The sequence below is a fragment of the Xiphophorus hellerii genome, chromosome 23 (genome assembly GCF_003331165.1).
Source record: "Xiphophorus hellerii strain 12219 chromosome 23, Xiphophorus_hellerii-4.1, whole genome shotgun sequence".
Lineage (NCBI taxonomy): Eukaryota > Metazoa > Chordata > Actinopteri > Cyprinodontiformes > Poeciliidae > Xiphophorus > Xiphophorus hellerii.
In genome coordinates this window covers 21777289-21791367 of record NC_045694.1, presented here as the reverse complement: position 1 = coordinate 21791367, position 14079 = coordinate 21777289, and the positions used below count along the sequence as shown (strand labels likewise).

Here is a 14079-nt window from a genome sequence, read left to right as displayed (position 1 = left end):
GGTCACGTGAGTCACGTGGAAAAAGGGGAGGAGGGGGAAACAAACATGGCCGACCAAACATTGGAGGTAAACACAGCTGTTGAGGATCACGTAGAAAAACCAGAGCCAGGCGAACAGGAAGTTTCGGGTCTGGCGACCGACGATGAACCCACCGGTAGTCAGTGTCGGGACCCACCCGAGAATACTCACCCGGCCGCGGCAGAGAACAGCTGGTCGGCTCCGATCCTCTCTCTGGCTCGGAAGGCCACGGAGACTATCAGCAGCGGGATGAGCTACGCAGCCGCCCCAAGAAAAGCCTCCCAGGATTCCGCCGTGGCTTCTGCAAGCGAGAAGGAGGCAGAAAATGATCTGAACAGCACTGCAGAAAAGCTTCCCGGTAGGTTGCAACTATTTCAAACTTTATTCAATCAAACTAGGGACTACTTTCTTCCAAGTTGCAAACACTTAAGAGACTGCTGCTTCCTCTTTAGTTCCTGTCAGCTGTCACAACACATGACTCTGTGGGCATGAAACGTAGCTTGAGATTTGATGATATGCAGTTATGTCAAGAAGTTTGTGCTTGTTATGGTGAAGTCACGCCTGCCTTACTGATGCAAAGTTTTTCGTTTTTTATTTTACAGTTGTACCCACTAAAGACCCGATGGCCATAGAGAGATCCAACCTCCTCAGCATGATGAAGTTAAGCATCAAAGTTTTGATCCAGTCCTCTTTGAGCCTGGGCAGGACTCTCGACTCCGAGTACCCTCCTCTTCAGCAGTTTTTCCTGGTCCTTGAACACTGCCTCAAACACGGCCTTAAAGGTGAGCTGTCTGGTCGACGGAAGCAAGCGCTATTTTCTGTGAGGACAGCGTTAAGGTTAGCATAAGTGACTTTTACACTCCGTGTTCTTTCAGCCAAGAAGTCCTTTATTGGTCAGAACAAGTCCATATGGGGGCCTCTGGAGCTTGTTGAGAAGTTGTGTCCAGAGTCTGCCAACATCGCCACAAGTGCCAGAGACCTGCCTGGCATTAGGTATGTTGTCCAGGGTTCCTGCTCTCTTCACAGCCTGGAAAAGTATGGAATATCCTGGAGAATGATGGAAAAGGAACATGAATTTAGAAAAGGGATACCATTGCCAAATTGTACATGTATCTGTTTTGTCTTTCTAATCGTCTATCAGTTTCACTATTGGTCCATCTATCCATCTGTGTTTCTGTTTTTCTTTCCATCAAACCAGCAGTCTCTATCCTTTCCTCTACACATTCATCCATTAATCACTGTTGTAAATTGATTAATCTGGAATTTGACTCTGGAGTAGTTGTGAATTTTGACTTAAACATGTGTAGAAACTATTGCTGAACCGATATACTTTTTTCACTCCCGATATCAATACAGATATCCGAGGCTTAGTATAGGCTGACTCCGATACAGAAGAACATCACTGAATTTACTTAAAACATTCTTTTTTTAAAAACACAGATATAAATGTACTGAATTACACATTTGATAACAATGTACTAATAGTACCAATAGTACAAGTGTACTACAGGTGTACACCAATAGTACACCAATAGCTCACAAGCTAGGTGAAACTTCTAAAAAAAAAATCACAACAAATATTTTCAGTCAGTGCAATTAGGAGTATAGCTGCCAATGTAAAATAAATGATAACGATACTGAAACTGACAAAAACAACAGGTTGACTATTTTGTCAAACATGTACAAATAAAATGCAACAAATCTTCTTTCAAATGGCTCAGAAAGCTAAATTCTGAATATAATATGAAAAAAACAATAGAGCTTGATGTTGTTCGGAGCACAAAGCGTAGCGTTAGACTGAATAGATCTGCCCTTATGGATCAACCATAAAGTCACCATTACCAGATCTAGAAATTTTTTTTTTCCAACATCGGGATTGGTACAGATATTAATATCGCATTGGTTTATCTGTACTAGAAACACTGGCAGCTACAAAAAGTCAAGAACCCTTTTCGCCTGTATAGTTGTGTTCATGATCTGCTGCTCTTCCCCAGAACGGGTTTAGGGCGGGCCCGGGCCTGGCTGCATTTGGCGCTCATGCAGAAGAAAGTAGCCGACTACTTGAAGACCCTGTTGGACCGCAAGGACCTCCTGAGGTTTGTAAAGTCAAGAAGGAAGAATTTATGCTGCAGGAGGAAAAGCGAGTACAAAAGTGCCATCTTGTGTACATTTCAATCCCCTAGTGAGTTTTACGACGCCGGCGCTTTAATGCTGGAGGAGGAAGGCGCAGTGATGGGAGGGCTGCTCGTTGGCCTGAACGTCATTGACGCTAATCTGTGCATTAAAGGGGAGGACCTCGACTCTCAGGTCTGTACCCAGTAAAAAGCTGTAGCTGTTGAGACTCCAGTTTGTATCTAAACAAGTTAATGCTATCTCTCCTTCACTTTAAGGTGGCAGTCATTGATTTCTCCCTCTACCTGAAAGATGCGACCAGCAGCGAGACACCAAAGGAGTGAGTGGATTTTACTTGGCCAATGTGACCAAAGCTAACAAGAACGTTACAACGTGCTCAAAAGTTGATTCCTTTCCGATGTTTCTTTTTCTCTCAGTGATGGAAAGATGACAGCCATTCTAGACCAGAAGCACTACATCGAAGAGCTGAATCGGCACTTGAGCGGCACCGTCACCGACCTGCAGGCGAAGATGGACTCTCTGGAAAAGACCAACAGCAAGCTCATGGAGGAGGTTACTGGCATTTTACCGTCACCATAAGATCTCCGTGTATTTATTTGACCAACTCTAAGTGCAATAAATGCTTTTGCTCTTCTTAGCTGACAGCAGCAACAGACAGAATCAACTCGCTGCAGGGGGAACAGGAACAGCTCAGGCAGGAGAATGATTCCATTCTGCTGACGAGCCAGAAGAAGGAAGAGGTTTGAAACTATTGTGCAGGAAGAGACTGAAAGCTTTTTAAAAATGAAACAAGGCTACAGAATACAACCCTGTTTTTTTGTTGTTGTTGTTGTTCTCAGGCAGTGCTTCAGGACAGTCAGGTGGAGCTGGAGACATACAAACAGACTCGACAAGGTTTGGATGAGATGTACAATGTGGTGTGGAAGCAATACAAAGAAGAAAAGCGAATTCGCCAGGTTTGTTACTGCATTGTTGCAATGAGTGACTGAGCCATTCGAACACATGAATATGCTTTGATAGCCATTCCTTTGCAACTGTGACTGTAATCTGGACTTCAATTGTTTTTTGGGGGGAGGGGGGGGTTTCCCACTATTGTCCTTCCTCAAACATGCATCCCTTATCGGGGGAGAAGGGATGCAGAGTTAAGTTTTCTGCCACTCATAATAAAAGAACATTTCAGATTTCTTCTTATTTGAACAGAACACTTTCTTTCACGTTTGATGAGTCGGCTACATGGCTGTTGGCAAACAAAAAGGTTGGGCGAATGCACGACTAATATTTGTCTCGTCTGCCTGTGGAGTTATTATAGGTCTTTTTGCTGCATACATTCATTCTTAAAAGTTTTAGCCTTAAACTATATTTGACTCCTGCTGTCTTGGGTTTAAATATGTGAATGCCAGGAGTTGGAGCGTGAGCTGGAGCTCCAGATGGGCCTAAAGAAGGAGATGGAGGTGGCCATGAAGCTACTGGAGAAGGACACCCACGAGAAGCAGGACACTCTGGCAGCCTTACGGCTCCAGCTTGACCAGGTCAAGACTCTTAACCTGCAGATGTTCCACAAGGCAGAGGTGGGAATGGTCGTGTGTGCTGTGTTTCACCCCACCCACCACAGAGTGCATGCATTTGAACAAGCTGGTTGGTCTCCCAGGACTCAGGGCGACAAGTGGAGAAAAAGCAGGCCGAGGCGGTGCAGCTGGAGCAGAGGATAAACGAGATGGAGAAGGCTACGGTGGAACTAGAGGAGCGGTATGTGCCGGTGGGTTTTGCTTGTGTTCCTTGCTAAAATGCTCTGGGTCGGTTAATTCGCCTGCTTGACATTTCAGACTGCAGAAATCGGAGCAGCAGAGTCAACAAACCGACCAGTCGGACAAAGACATGAGGGTGGAGCTGGAAGCAAAAGTCGAAGCTTTTCAGAAACAGCTAACAGACCTGGACACGTTAAGGTTAGCACACACGCAGAGGGTGTGACATGTGCAGAGCGCTAAAAACAAACAAACTGTGACACGAATGTTAAGGTTTTGCAGACTGAAACCTTTGAGGAAGTAAATGGAATTAATTTAAATGCTGATTTGAAGTACATAATTAATGTGCGACTCTTTTCTTACACAGAATGGGGTTAGAGAATGAGCTGCGTGCAGAGAGAGAACAGAGACAAAGCTTGCAGAAAGCTCTGCAACGGGAACAGGACAACAGTACCGAACTCCGCACCCAGCTGCAGCAGCTGCAGGGCCTCCACACGGTCAGTTCACAGTACAAACACAAGTTCATCTTTAGAAATTAGTATATTTACTTGAGGTTAATTCATTCCAGGAATACACTTTTAACAATTCATTTGTGTTCCTGGTGCAGGAGCTGCAGGATTTGAAGACGGAGAAAAAGCAGCTGCAGCAAAGGTGTGAACAGCAGGAGCAGGCGCTACAGGAAATGGGCCTGCATCTAAGCCAGTTAGTACCTACATATAAGTATATTGAATTCCCCCCCTACGTTAATCCAAAAAATTTTTCTTCACAAAACATTTCTGATTCTGCCCTCATTCCTGTCAAAGGTCTAAACTCAAGATGGAGGACTTTAAGGAGGTTAACAAAGCCCTGAAGGTAACATATTGATGAGCAAATAACGGTGCTGGAAGAGGGAAGATGCTAACTTTTAAACCCACCTCCACAGGGCCACGCATGGATGAAAGACGATGAAGCCACACAATGCAAGCAATGCCAGAAGGAGTTCTCCATCTCGCGTAGAAAGGTTGGCTTTTCCACGTGATTTTTTTTTTTTACCCATTTTTTTCTGATATGTAGCATGGCAGAGATTTCAATCTAAGGTCTTTGCTTGCAGCACCACTGCAGAAACTGCGGCGACATCTACTGCAACACTTGTTCAAGTAACGAGCTAGCCTTACCGTCCTACCCTCGGCCTGTGAGAGTGTGCGACGTGTGTCACTCGCTCTTGCTGCAGAGAAGTTCCTCAACAGCTTCCTGACAGAAACATTTAGAACTTTACAAGTTTCTACAGACTTCCTAACACTGGAGAAACCCAACCACTGAAGTTAGGAGCATACAATACTAATTATAACCAGGTTTGGAGTTTCATTGTTGGTCAACTTGAATTTCAGGTGCATTTACTTGTATGTATTAAACAATGGGCGACATTTTTTAAGAACACTGATAGGATGAACTAAAGATTGCAATGACTGTTGACTAAAAAGGTTTTAAATGTTTCATTAGCTCAAGGAAAAACACTAAGTACTACACAAGATTAGACCATTCAGTCTAAATCAGCCAGTTTTCCCTTGAGTTGCACTGATCGGCAGATCAAATGCATATGCTTTGGTGCATAAATGGGGATAATATCTAAGAAAAACCTATGAAAAATCTCTCAATTTGTAGATATTTTGCAAAATGTATTAGCTACAAAGCCTGATTGTTGCATCTCTAGTAACTAGTCTTTTATAACAGAAAACTGGATGTATACTATGTAAAACTGCTGAGTTTTGCTAGGATTTCTGTTAGTTCATTTAACTTCAGCTGCCTCAGTACTGGATGAAAGTGTGTGTAAACAACTGTAGAATCTTAAATAATCAAACTTAAGAATGTATGAAATTGAAGCTTTGTAGATTGTCAACTTCTGCAAAAAACCATTTATATAATCTGCAAATAATTGACTTTTATAAATCTATTTGATAAACCAATAAAACCAGTTTTTCCAGCTTTACTTTCATTAAGGTATTCCAGACTAGTTTATTCACTTTGTGCACAGAAAATACAAATAGCATTCAAAGCTGTAAAAACTTCCATGGTAGCAGATTTTAGATTTGCCATTCACGTAGCCCTCATCACAAAAAAAGTCCAATCAACAGTCATAACATTAGGAAACAAAACACCTGCACACCATGAAGTCAGATTTACATTTTTAACTGAAACATGTAAGAAGCAAAATGAGGTCAAACATCCAAAAATACGACAGGTTTTCTGCTCATGCATTCCTTGAATAATGTAAAGTCCACCAGTATGGGAAGAGTTAGCCTTCAGAAACAGGCAGGTGTTCGGAGAACAAAATGTCACACTTCTGGACAATGGGACATTAACGTGGTTTTTGTAATGAGTCAGGTCTGGGAGGAATGGGGAAGACAACACTTCAGATACACTTCTTGTGATGACAAATGATCACACTTCTCTTTGTAAATCACCCCCTTAAAAAAAATACAAATCCCACCCCTCTGTACTTTTCAAAAGACGACCTCCCCTCATCATCCTATGTTTAACAAAGCTAGACATTTCCAGTCCTTCCAGCAAAATGCCGAGTTAAAAACATAAAATTAAGGGTTGAGAGTGAGAAAAAAAACAAAACAAACAAAAAAAAACAAACAGAAAAACTACATTCCCCATCCCCCACCGAGTCCATTCATTGAGCCTCTGCTTCCACCTCCACCACCGCCGTAGTAACTGCTTCCCATTCCGCCCTGGTTACCTAACAAGAGAGAGAATAAACACCATAGGACCCAAGAGTTCATTCATGTAGTCATGCACAACAAATCATGTTATACACCTGTTAAAATGGTTAATATTATGGCCACTGAATAGAAAACCAACACAAGCTTTCCAGACATTGAAAGCTTGTGTTAACATGTCTTTCTTTTAGAAAGACATGCTTTTAGTTTTTTTTAAACCTAGAGGCAGTGTCTCAGCTATTAAAAGGTTTCTCTAAATGAGTATCAAAAAAAGCAACTCTCAAAAGAAAACAGTTGCTTTAATCTTTTTTAGCATAGCAATGCTTGACTTCCTTTTGTTTGTCAAATATTTCATTGTTCTTATAACAGTAAACTTAAGTTTATTTCAAGGTTTTACAGTACGTAGCAGAAAAATTACCATAATGGTGTGGCCCAATGCAGGCTGTTAAAATAATTTTTAAGATGAGCAGTTCTCACTAAACATAAAAAAACTGTATAAAAAGAAAATAACCTTTCAAAACAAGAAAAGCAAAGATGGGAAACATACTGAGGATGAAGTTTATCACTGAGCAGCTGCAGAGCTTTTTACAATTTTTTTCTTTTGCCTTTTATAAACATTTTTAATTGTGATTTACTAAAGCTCCTAGAAATTAAAGTCAAAGCAAAGGTAGAAGAAAAGTTAAAAGAGCTGACACTCACTATATTCACTGTAGCCACCCATGTTTCCTTGGCTGCTGTACCCACCAGAGTACCCTGAGCTGAGCTGGCCACCACTGTAAGACGACTGGTTACCTGTGGAGGACAAACCATCATGGCCTGAGAGGACACTCAAACAATACTTTTTTTTTTTTTTTTTTTTAAACATAAAACCCTTAAAGAAATTGCTCTACTCTGTTTAGGTTAACTTAATTTTTTTTTTAATCACCAAAGTAAAACATCTTAGTCATATCCAAATACATCATACCCATTTTTCTTAGTCACTTAAAATTGGGAAACAGGAAAAATGGCATTTATATAATGCAAAATGTGTTGATCTTAAGGGGAAGAGCAAAAATTAAAAAGTTTAAACATAAAATGTGTATTCCAATTAACTCTACTGGGACTTTCCTCATATGTTTTGTGAAAAAACAAAGCAAAGGATGAATATGTTGTACCTGTGATGGTTTTAATGCTGTTTTAAATAACTGTCAGAAGAAGGGTGTCTATAGATGAAGGTGAGCTCCTATTCACTTCAGTCCATTCTTTTGCTAAACCATTTTAATCACAGTCCAATTGATAACCAGTCAGGAATTTCAATATCTAATAGCCCAATTAAAATCAATTACAAATAAAATTATTTAAAAAATAAAACTGCATTTCAGTCTCTTTGGTAAAAGTTCCTTTCTCAACAAGCATCTCTGGATTATGAGATATTTTGCTATAAAACAATATTTAAAAATGATAAATGTTATGATAGCTGGCAACCTTTGAATGGATTCATTTACTAAAAGAAATAAATTAAAGTACAATTTTTAAGTAATAAGGTTTTACTGAATCTTGGTTTTTCTTAACCCTGACACTTACTCATGCCACCCATCATCTGACTACCGTAGGCTCCATTACTGCCCCCTGCTGTGGAGTTCAAGAACAGCTCTACATAGCGATGCTCTGTAGGGGAAACAAGTCATTATGATTGTGCAGACTTAAAAGAGAGGTTTGTTAAACTGAGTTATTTTAAAGTGATCCATAACAAACTCACGCATGTTGGCTTTATCTTTGGACATTGCTGCAACAGCATCTTCATGCGTTGCAAACTCTACATCTGCCTCTCCGGTTACTCTCCCATCTGGGCCAATCTCAATGTGGACCCGCACAGGATTCAACGGAGAGAAGAACTGAAAAAAAAAAAGGTAAGAAAAACCAACCGTGTGCCGAAGAGTTTCGTGATAAATTTCACAGAAAGTATGGCATGTAGGTGAGACAGTGAGGTGTCTCTTACATTGTAGATGTCCGTCTCTGTGGCTCTGTATGGCAGCCCCCTCATGTGGACGCAGTGACCTGTTGTGCTTTGAAAGGAAGAGCTGCCATCACCATACCGCCCATCAGACACACCTGAAAACACAGTCGGATTAACACATGGTCTTACATGGACTTTACAGCTTAATCTCATTAGTTACACAGTGCAGCACTGGCACACAGAGATATACAAGTAACACACACTCATGGTAAAAAGAAAGTCCACACCCTTAAAATGTCTCAATTTTGGTTTCATCTTTTTTAATAAAAAAAACAAACAAAACAGAACAGGCAGGGTGGTTTTCTACACTTAATGTTAGTTTAAAATAATTTCAAAATCTAGTAAATGCCAGATAATTTACAAAATGAGACTGATTTGGTAGCAGGTGTAATTTTGTGTCCAATTGCACCCACCTCCTCCGTAGCCACCTCGACGCATTCTGTCATAGGAGCCTCCTCGGCCCATCATGTTGTAACCGCGTCCGCCCGAGGGCCGGTCGTAGGGACCCGGTCTCTGCATCCCCATCGGCTTCCTCTGGGGTTCGTAGTGGGTCCGCACCTCAGCGCGGCTGCTCTTGAATATCTCAATGTACCTAAGAGTATAGAGAGAAAATCCTTCAGGCACGGGGGAAGTGAATGAAACTGCATTTGCTTAATACTGGGCTATGCAGATGCTGTTATAATGTATTCCATTGGTAGTAAAGTCTATGAGTACCTAACATTTGTTCATTAAAAAAACAAAACAATAAAATGGTAATTGAGTTTAAGAAAGAAATATTTTCCAAATTAACAAGGGCCTTGGTAACTAAACTTTTCTTATGGTTATCTGAGGTAATTTAGAAATCTGATGCATACTGCAGTATACTCTTGGTCTTTACCATGACAGCCAGCATCCTGGTTTAGGAGAGTCAGAGAGAACTCCAGCCCTACTGAGCTGACCTCTAAACATTGCCTCTAGCAGTGGGCTCTAGAGCCAAGTGTGTATTCTCCCTCTGATTTTACCACCGGGGAGACTCCTGACCATTGAAAACCTGGACTCAAACAGTCTTTATCTTAAAATTTGTTACATTTTCCAATCAAGGTCTCAACTATTTTTTAATGAACCCCTAGCACTTATTCTCCCACTGAAAATCTTGAATGTATGCAGAGTTTGATCCAGTATAGCAGTTTTTGTGTGTGTGGGTGTGTTCTAGTTATTATTCATATTCTAGATGTAGTGTCAGTTTAGCATTTGGTTCAGATGTTGAATGTGCACACCATAAGAAAAGCAACTTATCCAGCCAGCCAACCAACCATCCCCACCTGTGCCCTATTCTTTCCTTGTGTTTCTTTAGAGCCTTTTCAGCTATATCCTGTGAAGCAAACTGCACGAAGGCCTCCCCCGTACTCCTCCCCTGGATGTCCACCGGCAATGTTATCCCATTTGGCACGATTTCCAACCCTTCAACCCAAGGACAGATAACCCCAGCAGGGGACATATTAAATCACATGCCCAATAACAGAGAGAACTTTCTCTAAAGAGAGATAGAAAATTTTACATCACACATACACCAGTTCAGTTTCAACTGGCCATTTAAAGGAGTCACATTTATTATACTCTTGGGGTAAAGTAGAAATGACAGGATAGAGTAAGCATATGAAAAAGAGAGGGGGGATTTGTGTGGGGAAAACCAGGGTAGTATTGGAATGTGGGTGAAAAGAGGAGTTTGGTGGGTGACATGAGTAAAATTACGGTTTACCTGTGAGACACTATACAACAGTCTTATACTGCAAGTTAAGAAAACGGATTTAGGAGACGAAAGCAGGGAGAAATGTGAACAAAATGAAACTAAAATATGAGAGAGGTTTTATCAGTGAAAAGTAGAGATGCACCGAGAATTTGTCGGGCAATTTTCAGTAAACCTGCTGTTTGGAAACTCAAACTAACTCTAAGAAAAGCTCTTCAACACTGTAGCTTCTAAGTGGAAAAAACCCCTAAATAAGCTATTTTCAGTGGATGTGGGGTGTTTAAAATGAAGGCAGAGGAAGCAGAGAAGCCATTTTAAAAAGGAACTACTTTCTACAGAGCTACATCGACTGTTCACTCAGGCTACAACAACAGAAAGCTAGACATTGTAGAGTGCTGGGTATTATTCGCTGTACTGGACTTTGCTGGGTACAAAAAAGGAACTGCCCATTTTTACCCGCACTCTTGATGTTTTTTCAAAAAGGTGAAGGAGGTAAGGCTATTGAAAAAGATTAGAGCTGATAACATCTTCATTTATTGCAAAAAACTTTGAGCTTTCAACCTTTATCTCTTATGTAACGTGCACAATTAAAAAATTCTGACAGCCTTTTAGAAATCTCAGAGTTAAGGTAAAGGCCTGCATTAGAATGATACACACCACATAAAAAACTAAGAGGATGTTAAATGCAATTTAAAATATAAACTCTAAATGTTCATCTTTCTTTTAAATGAGTAAAACCCTGTATTACAGTGAACTTTTTCTCACTCAGTGCGATGCAACAACGATGGTCACAGAAGAAATATTTTGGCTCTTGTATTTTTGGAGCCTCAAAAAAACAAACAAAAAAAAAACAACAATCAGTTTTTTTAAAAAAAAGAAAAGGGAATATAAACCAGACACAAATCCTCAATAGGTGCATCTCCAGTGGAATATAGTAGAATCAGACCCGACTTAAGAAAAATAATTGATGTGTGATTGCTCTATATGGACAATGGTTTGAAGATGAAAAGGGTATTCACATACACACTCCAGATCCCTAATAAATAATCAAATACTTAAATAAAAAAAAACCTAAGTTCAAACTTTCAACTGCCTTCTTTTTCCTTGTGTCATTTCTTTGCTCATTACCATAAACTAATTCATTTTATGATTCTATGTTCTCGCAACACACTCTAAAAGCTAAAGAGCACTTCTTGAACAGAAGCAGCAAGAATTGGTGCTGTAAAAGAAAGGAACAAAGAAAGGAAGACGGGGCAATAATCTTTTATTCCTAACCCAAAAGGGAGTTACAACAAACAAACAGAAATTTTTACCTGAAAAAAACTGCACAATTTCCTCCTTGCTGCAGCCAAAGGGAAGGCCCCGGAGGCGCACAAGCCCATCTCCTGCTGTCTCTGGGCAATTTGGGCCAGTGTGCTTCATGACCCAATCCATCTCAACATTGTTGGATTTAAACACTGTTTTACATGAAAAAAACAATTTGTTAAGGCAGTGTCACAGAAAAATACAACATCTGTCAAAAGAAGGACTCTGTCGTACGCACCCTCAACGTATCTGTGACCCATAGTTTCTCTATCCTTCTTCACGGCTATCTTCAGGTCTTCTTCCGTCTCCAGTTCCACAAATGCTTCTCCGCTAGGGCGGCCCTCTCTTGTGTAGGTGAAGTGTATTCCACTTCCATTGTTCAGAATTTTGCAGCCTAGAAAGATGTTTTATGGGGAATTTATGTCCACGCTGTAAAATGTCTTACAGTAACAACTAAATGTGGTAATTCTACACGCTATAAACCTAGGGTCAGGTTGGACAGACTCTGGTTTAAGTAACTCTGTACCAAATTCATTCACAACTATATGCATGGTAAGTCATAACAACACTTAAGTCAATAAAGTTACTGTGTTTTTCCCATTGTGTGGTAAAAGGCTCCAAGGACACTTTCAAGATATTTATATCTGTGCTGAATTCTAGTTTTAAGTACAAGACGTGTATTGAATTTGACTCAACTGATCATCTATTCTCATATATGATACATTTATGTCTAGAAGTGATACTATTGTATTCTGTGGCTGCAATTTGTTTTACAATATTGTTTCACATGACTGTGTTGTGTGTTTGTAATTTGACAAAAGTGTTTAAATGTAGAGCATGCAGCTGTACAATAGAAGAGCAGTTTTTTGGTAGAGATAGGATGATGTACAGGTTATATTTACAAGTTAAACGTAAAGTTCCTCCCTCCGACATACATACCTGAGAAAAATCTCTGAACTTCATCTACTGAACAAGACCAAGGTAGACCCCTGATTCGCACAACATATCCCTCATCAGCCATGACTCGTCCCAATTCCTAATAGGAAAAACAAACACAAGTTAACATGTTTAATCTACATGTCTGTTAGAAAAAAAAAACATCATGTTAAAAACATTCTTATAGACCACTCTGCAGCAGATGTGTGTTTCTGTTAATAGAAAGACACATATGCAAAGCAACCTTCATTGGTTGTGTTCATACCCTTGGCCAATTTAACTGCCATCTACTTTAGATAGCCGAATATGTTTAAATGTTGCTTCAAAACACAATATGACTGAAAAATATTACGTTTTACAGAATGGAGAACTATACTGATCTATAACAGCGCCCTCTCGCGCCTATTTTTTTTTTAAACACTCGTCATTATGTATCAAATAATAAATGACCAGTCTATGTAGTGCAAAATATCCTCACGAGAAACAACCAAAGAAAATCCACACACAAGAATCATTAAAATATTTGAACAGTATCTCAAACAATCATTCAACAGCTCGAACTAGCAATAGTTCTCTGGCAACAAAAAATCCGTAGCTAACTGAAAACATTCAATCCACATTTAGTGTACAATTGAGGCTTTACGATTAATGCCTGATACTTTATTAACTCCAAATGTGTACATGCAATTGTGTACACCTTCATTTGTTTTTAAATAAAAAATGTGTGGCCTACAGCACGCTCGCGCCGCACCCGGATACAAGAACAATAGCGGCCCTTTCAACCAGCGCCATGTTCTTAGCTTCAACGGCTAACATTTTAACTGAGGCTACGGTGTAATTGCTAACTTTACTTTACTTTACAGAGTATATTCTGTTACCGTAATTAGTAGAATAAACGCTGTTTGGGAATGGAACCAATAAGCAAAACACAAACACATTTAAACATTTACCTGTTCAGCCGAAGATGCAACACGCCGGAGCTCTATGGTAGGACCCGCTGCGTGATGCGGCTGAAACCTCGCGCTGTGTTGCCAGAATGCTCCATCTATCCCCCTTTCAGGGCGCCGTGTCAAGATATTACAGAAGGAGTACGGGTCTTAACTGCAACTCAACTGTCAAGTTTTATTTACATTTCTACCAAATATACTTTTGTAAATGAGACTTGAAGCAAATAACGACACAAGTCTTTAACATTTGTCAAATCTTCAGAAACATAATAAAATCGCACAAAATGTGGGTTTCTTTTTGCACCTGGCAATCCCCGGCAGGATGACGTTGCTGCCCGAGGCCCAGTCTGGCCTGGCCTTCAGCATCTTCTGGCCTACAAATCCGAAATACATGGTTTACAGTAATCAGTTATTGGTTTTTTTTAAAATATAATTTTAATGTAGAGGTTGTTTAACACCTCACATTTTACAACACCTGCCTTTGTAAATGAATTCAAAACAAAACAGTAATTATCACACACATTTTTTTTTTTACAGTTTTACACCAAAAAGTTATAGAAGATATTTACAATTT

The 14079-nt window shown here is 40.0% G+C and overlaps 2 protein-coding genes across 3 annotated transcripts; one reads left to right on the top strand and one right to left on the bottom strand.

Moving 5' to 3' along the window:
• The first annotated feature begins 7 nt into the window (after positions 1–7).
• Positions 8–5865, top strand: rufy1 (RUN and FYVE domain containing 1). Its single transcript, XM_032554980.1, has 17 exons — positions 8–376; positions 621–800; positions 894–1011; positions 2013–2114; positions 2202–2325; positions 2409–2470; positions 2568–2703; positions 2790–2891; positions 2991–3107; positions 3552–3719; positions 3800–3897; positions 3975–4094; positions 4261–4390; positions 4501–4595; positions 4697–4745; positions 4816–4893; positions 4984–5865. The coding sequence occupies exons 1-17, from the start codon at positions 46–48 to the stop codon at positions 5125–5127; spliced, it is 2154 nt and encodes a 717-aa protein (XP_032410871.1). The 5' UTR covers positions 8–45; the 3' UTR covers positions 5128–5865.
• On the bottom strand, positions 5856–13655 carry LOC116714413 (heterogeneous nuclear ribonucleoprotein H). Of its 2 annotated transcripts, none has more exons than XM_032554982.1 (11): positions 13509–13655; positions 12562–12658; positions 11861–12016; positions 11631–11774; positions 9893–10031; positions 9005–9183; positions 8574–8686; positions 8334–8469; positions 8159–8242; positions 7295–7387; positions 5856–6615 (listed from the first exon to the last, which is right to left on the bottom strand). In XM_032554982.1, exons 2-11 carry the CDS (start codon positions 12641–12643, stop codon positions 6521–6523), a joined length of 1221 nt encoding a protein of 406 aa, XP_032410873.1. In that variant the 5' UTR covers positions 12644–12658; positions 13509–13655; the 3' UTR covers positions 5856–6520. The 2 variants fall into 2 exon arrangements, with proteins under 2 accessions (XP_032410873.1, XP_032410872.1); XM_032554981.1 differs by having other exon boundaries at positions 5856–6619; positions 13509–13611.
• Between the last annotated feature and the right edge of the window lie 424 nt (positions 13656–14079).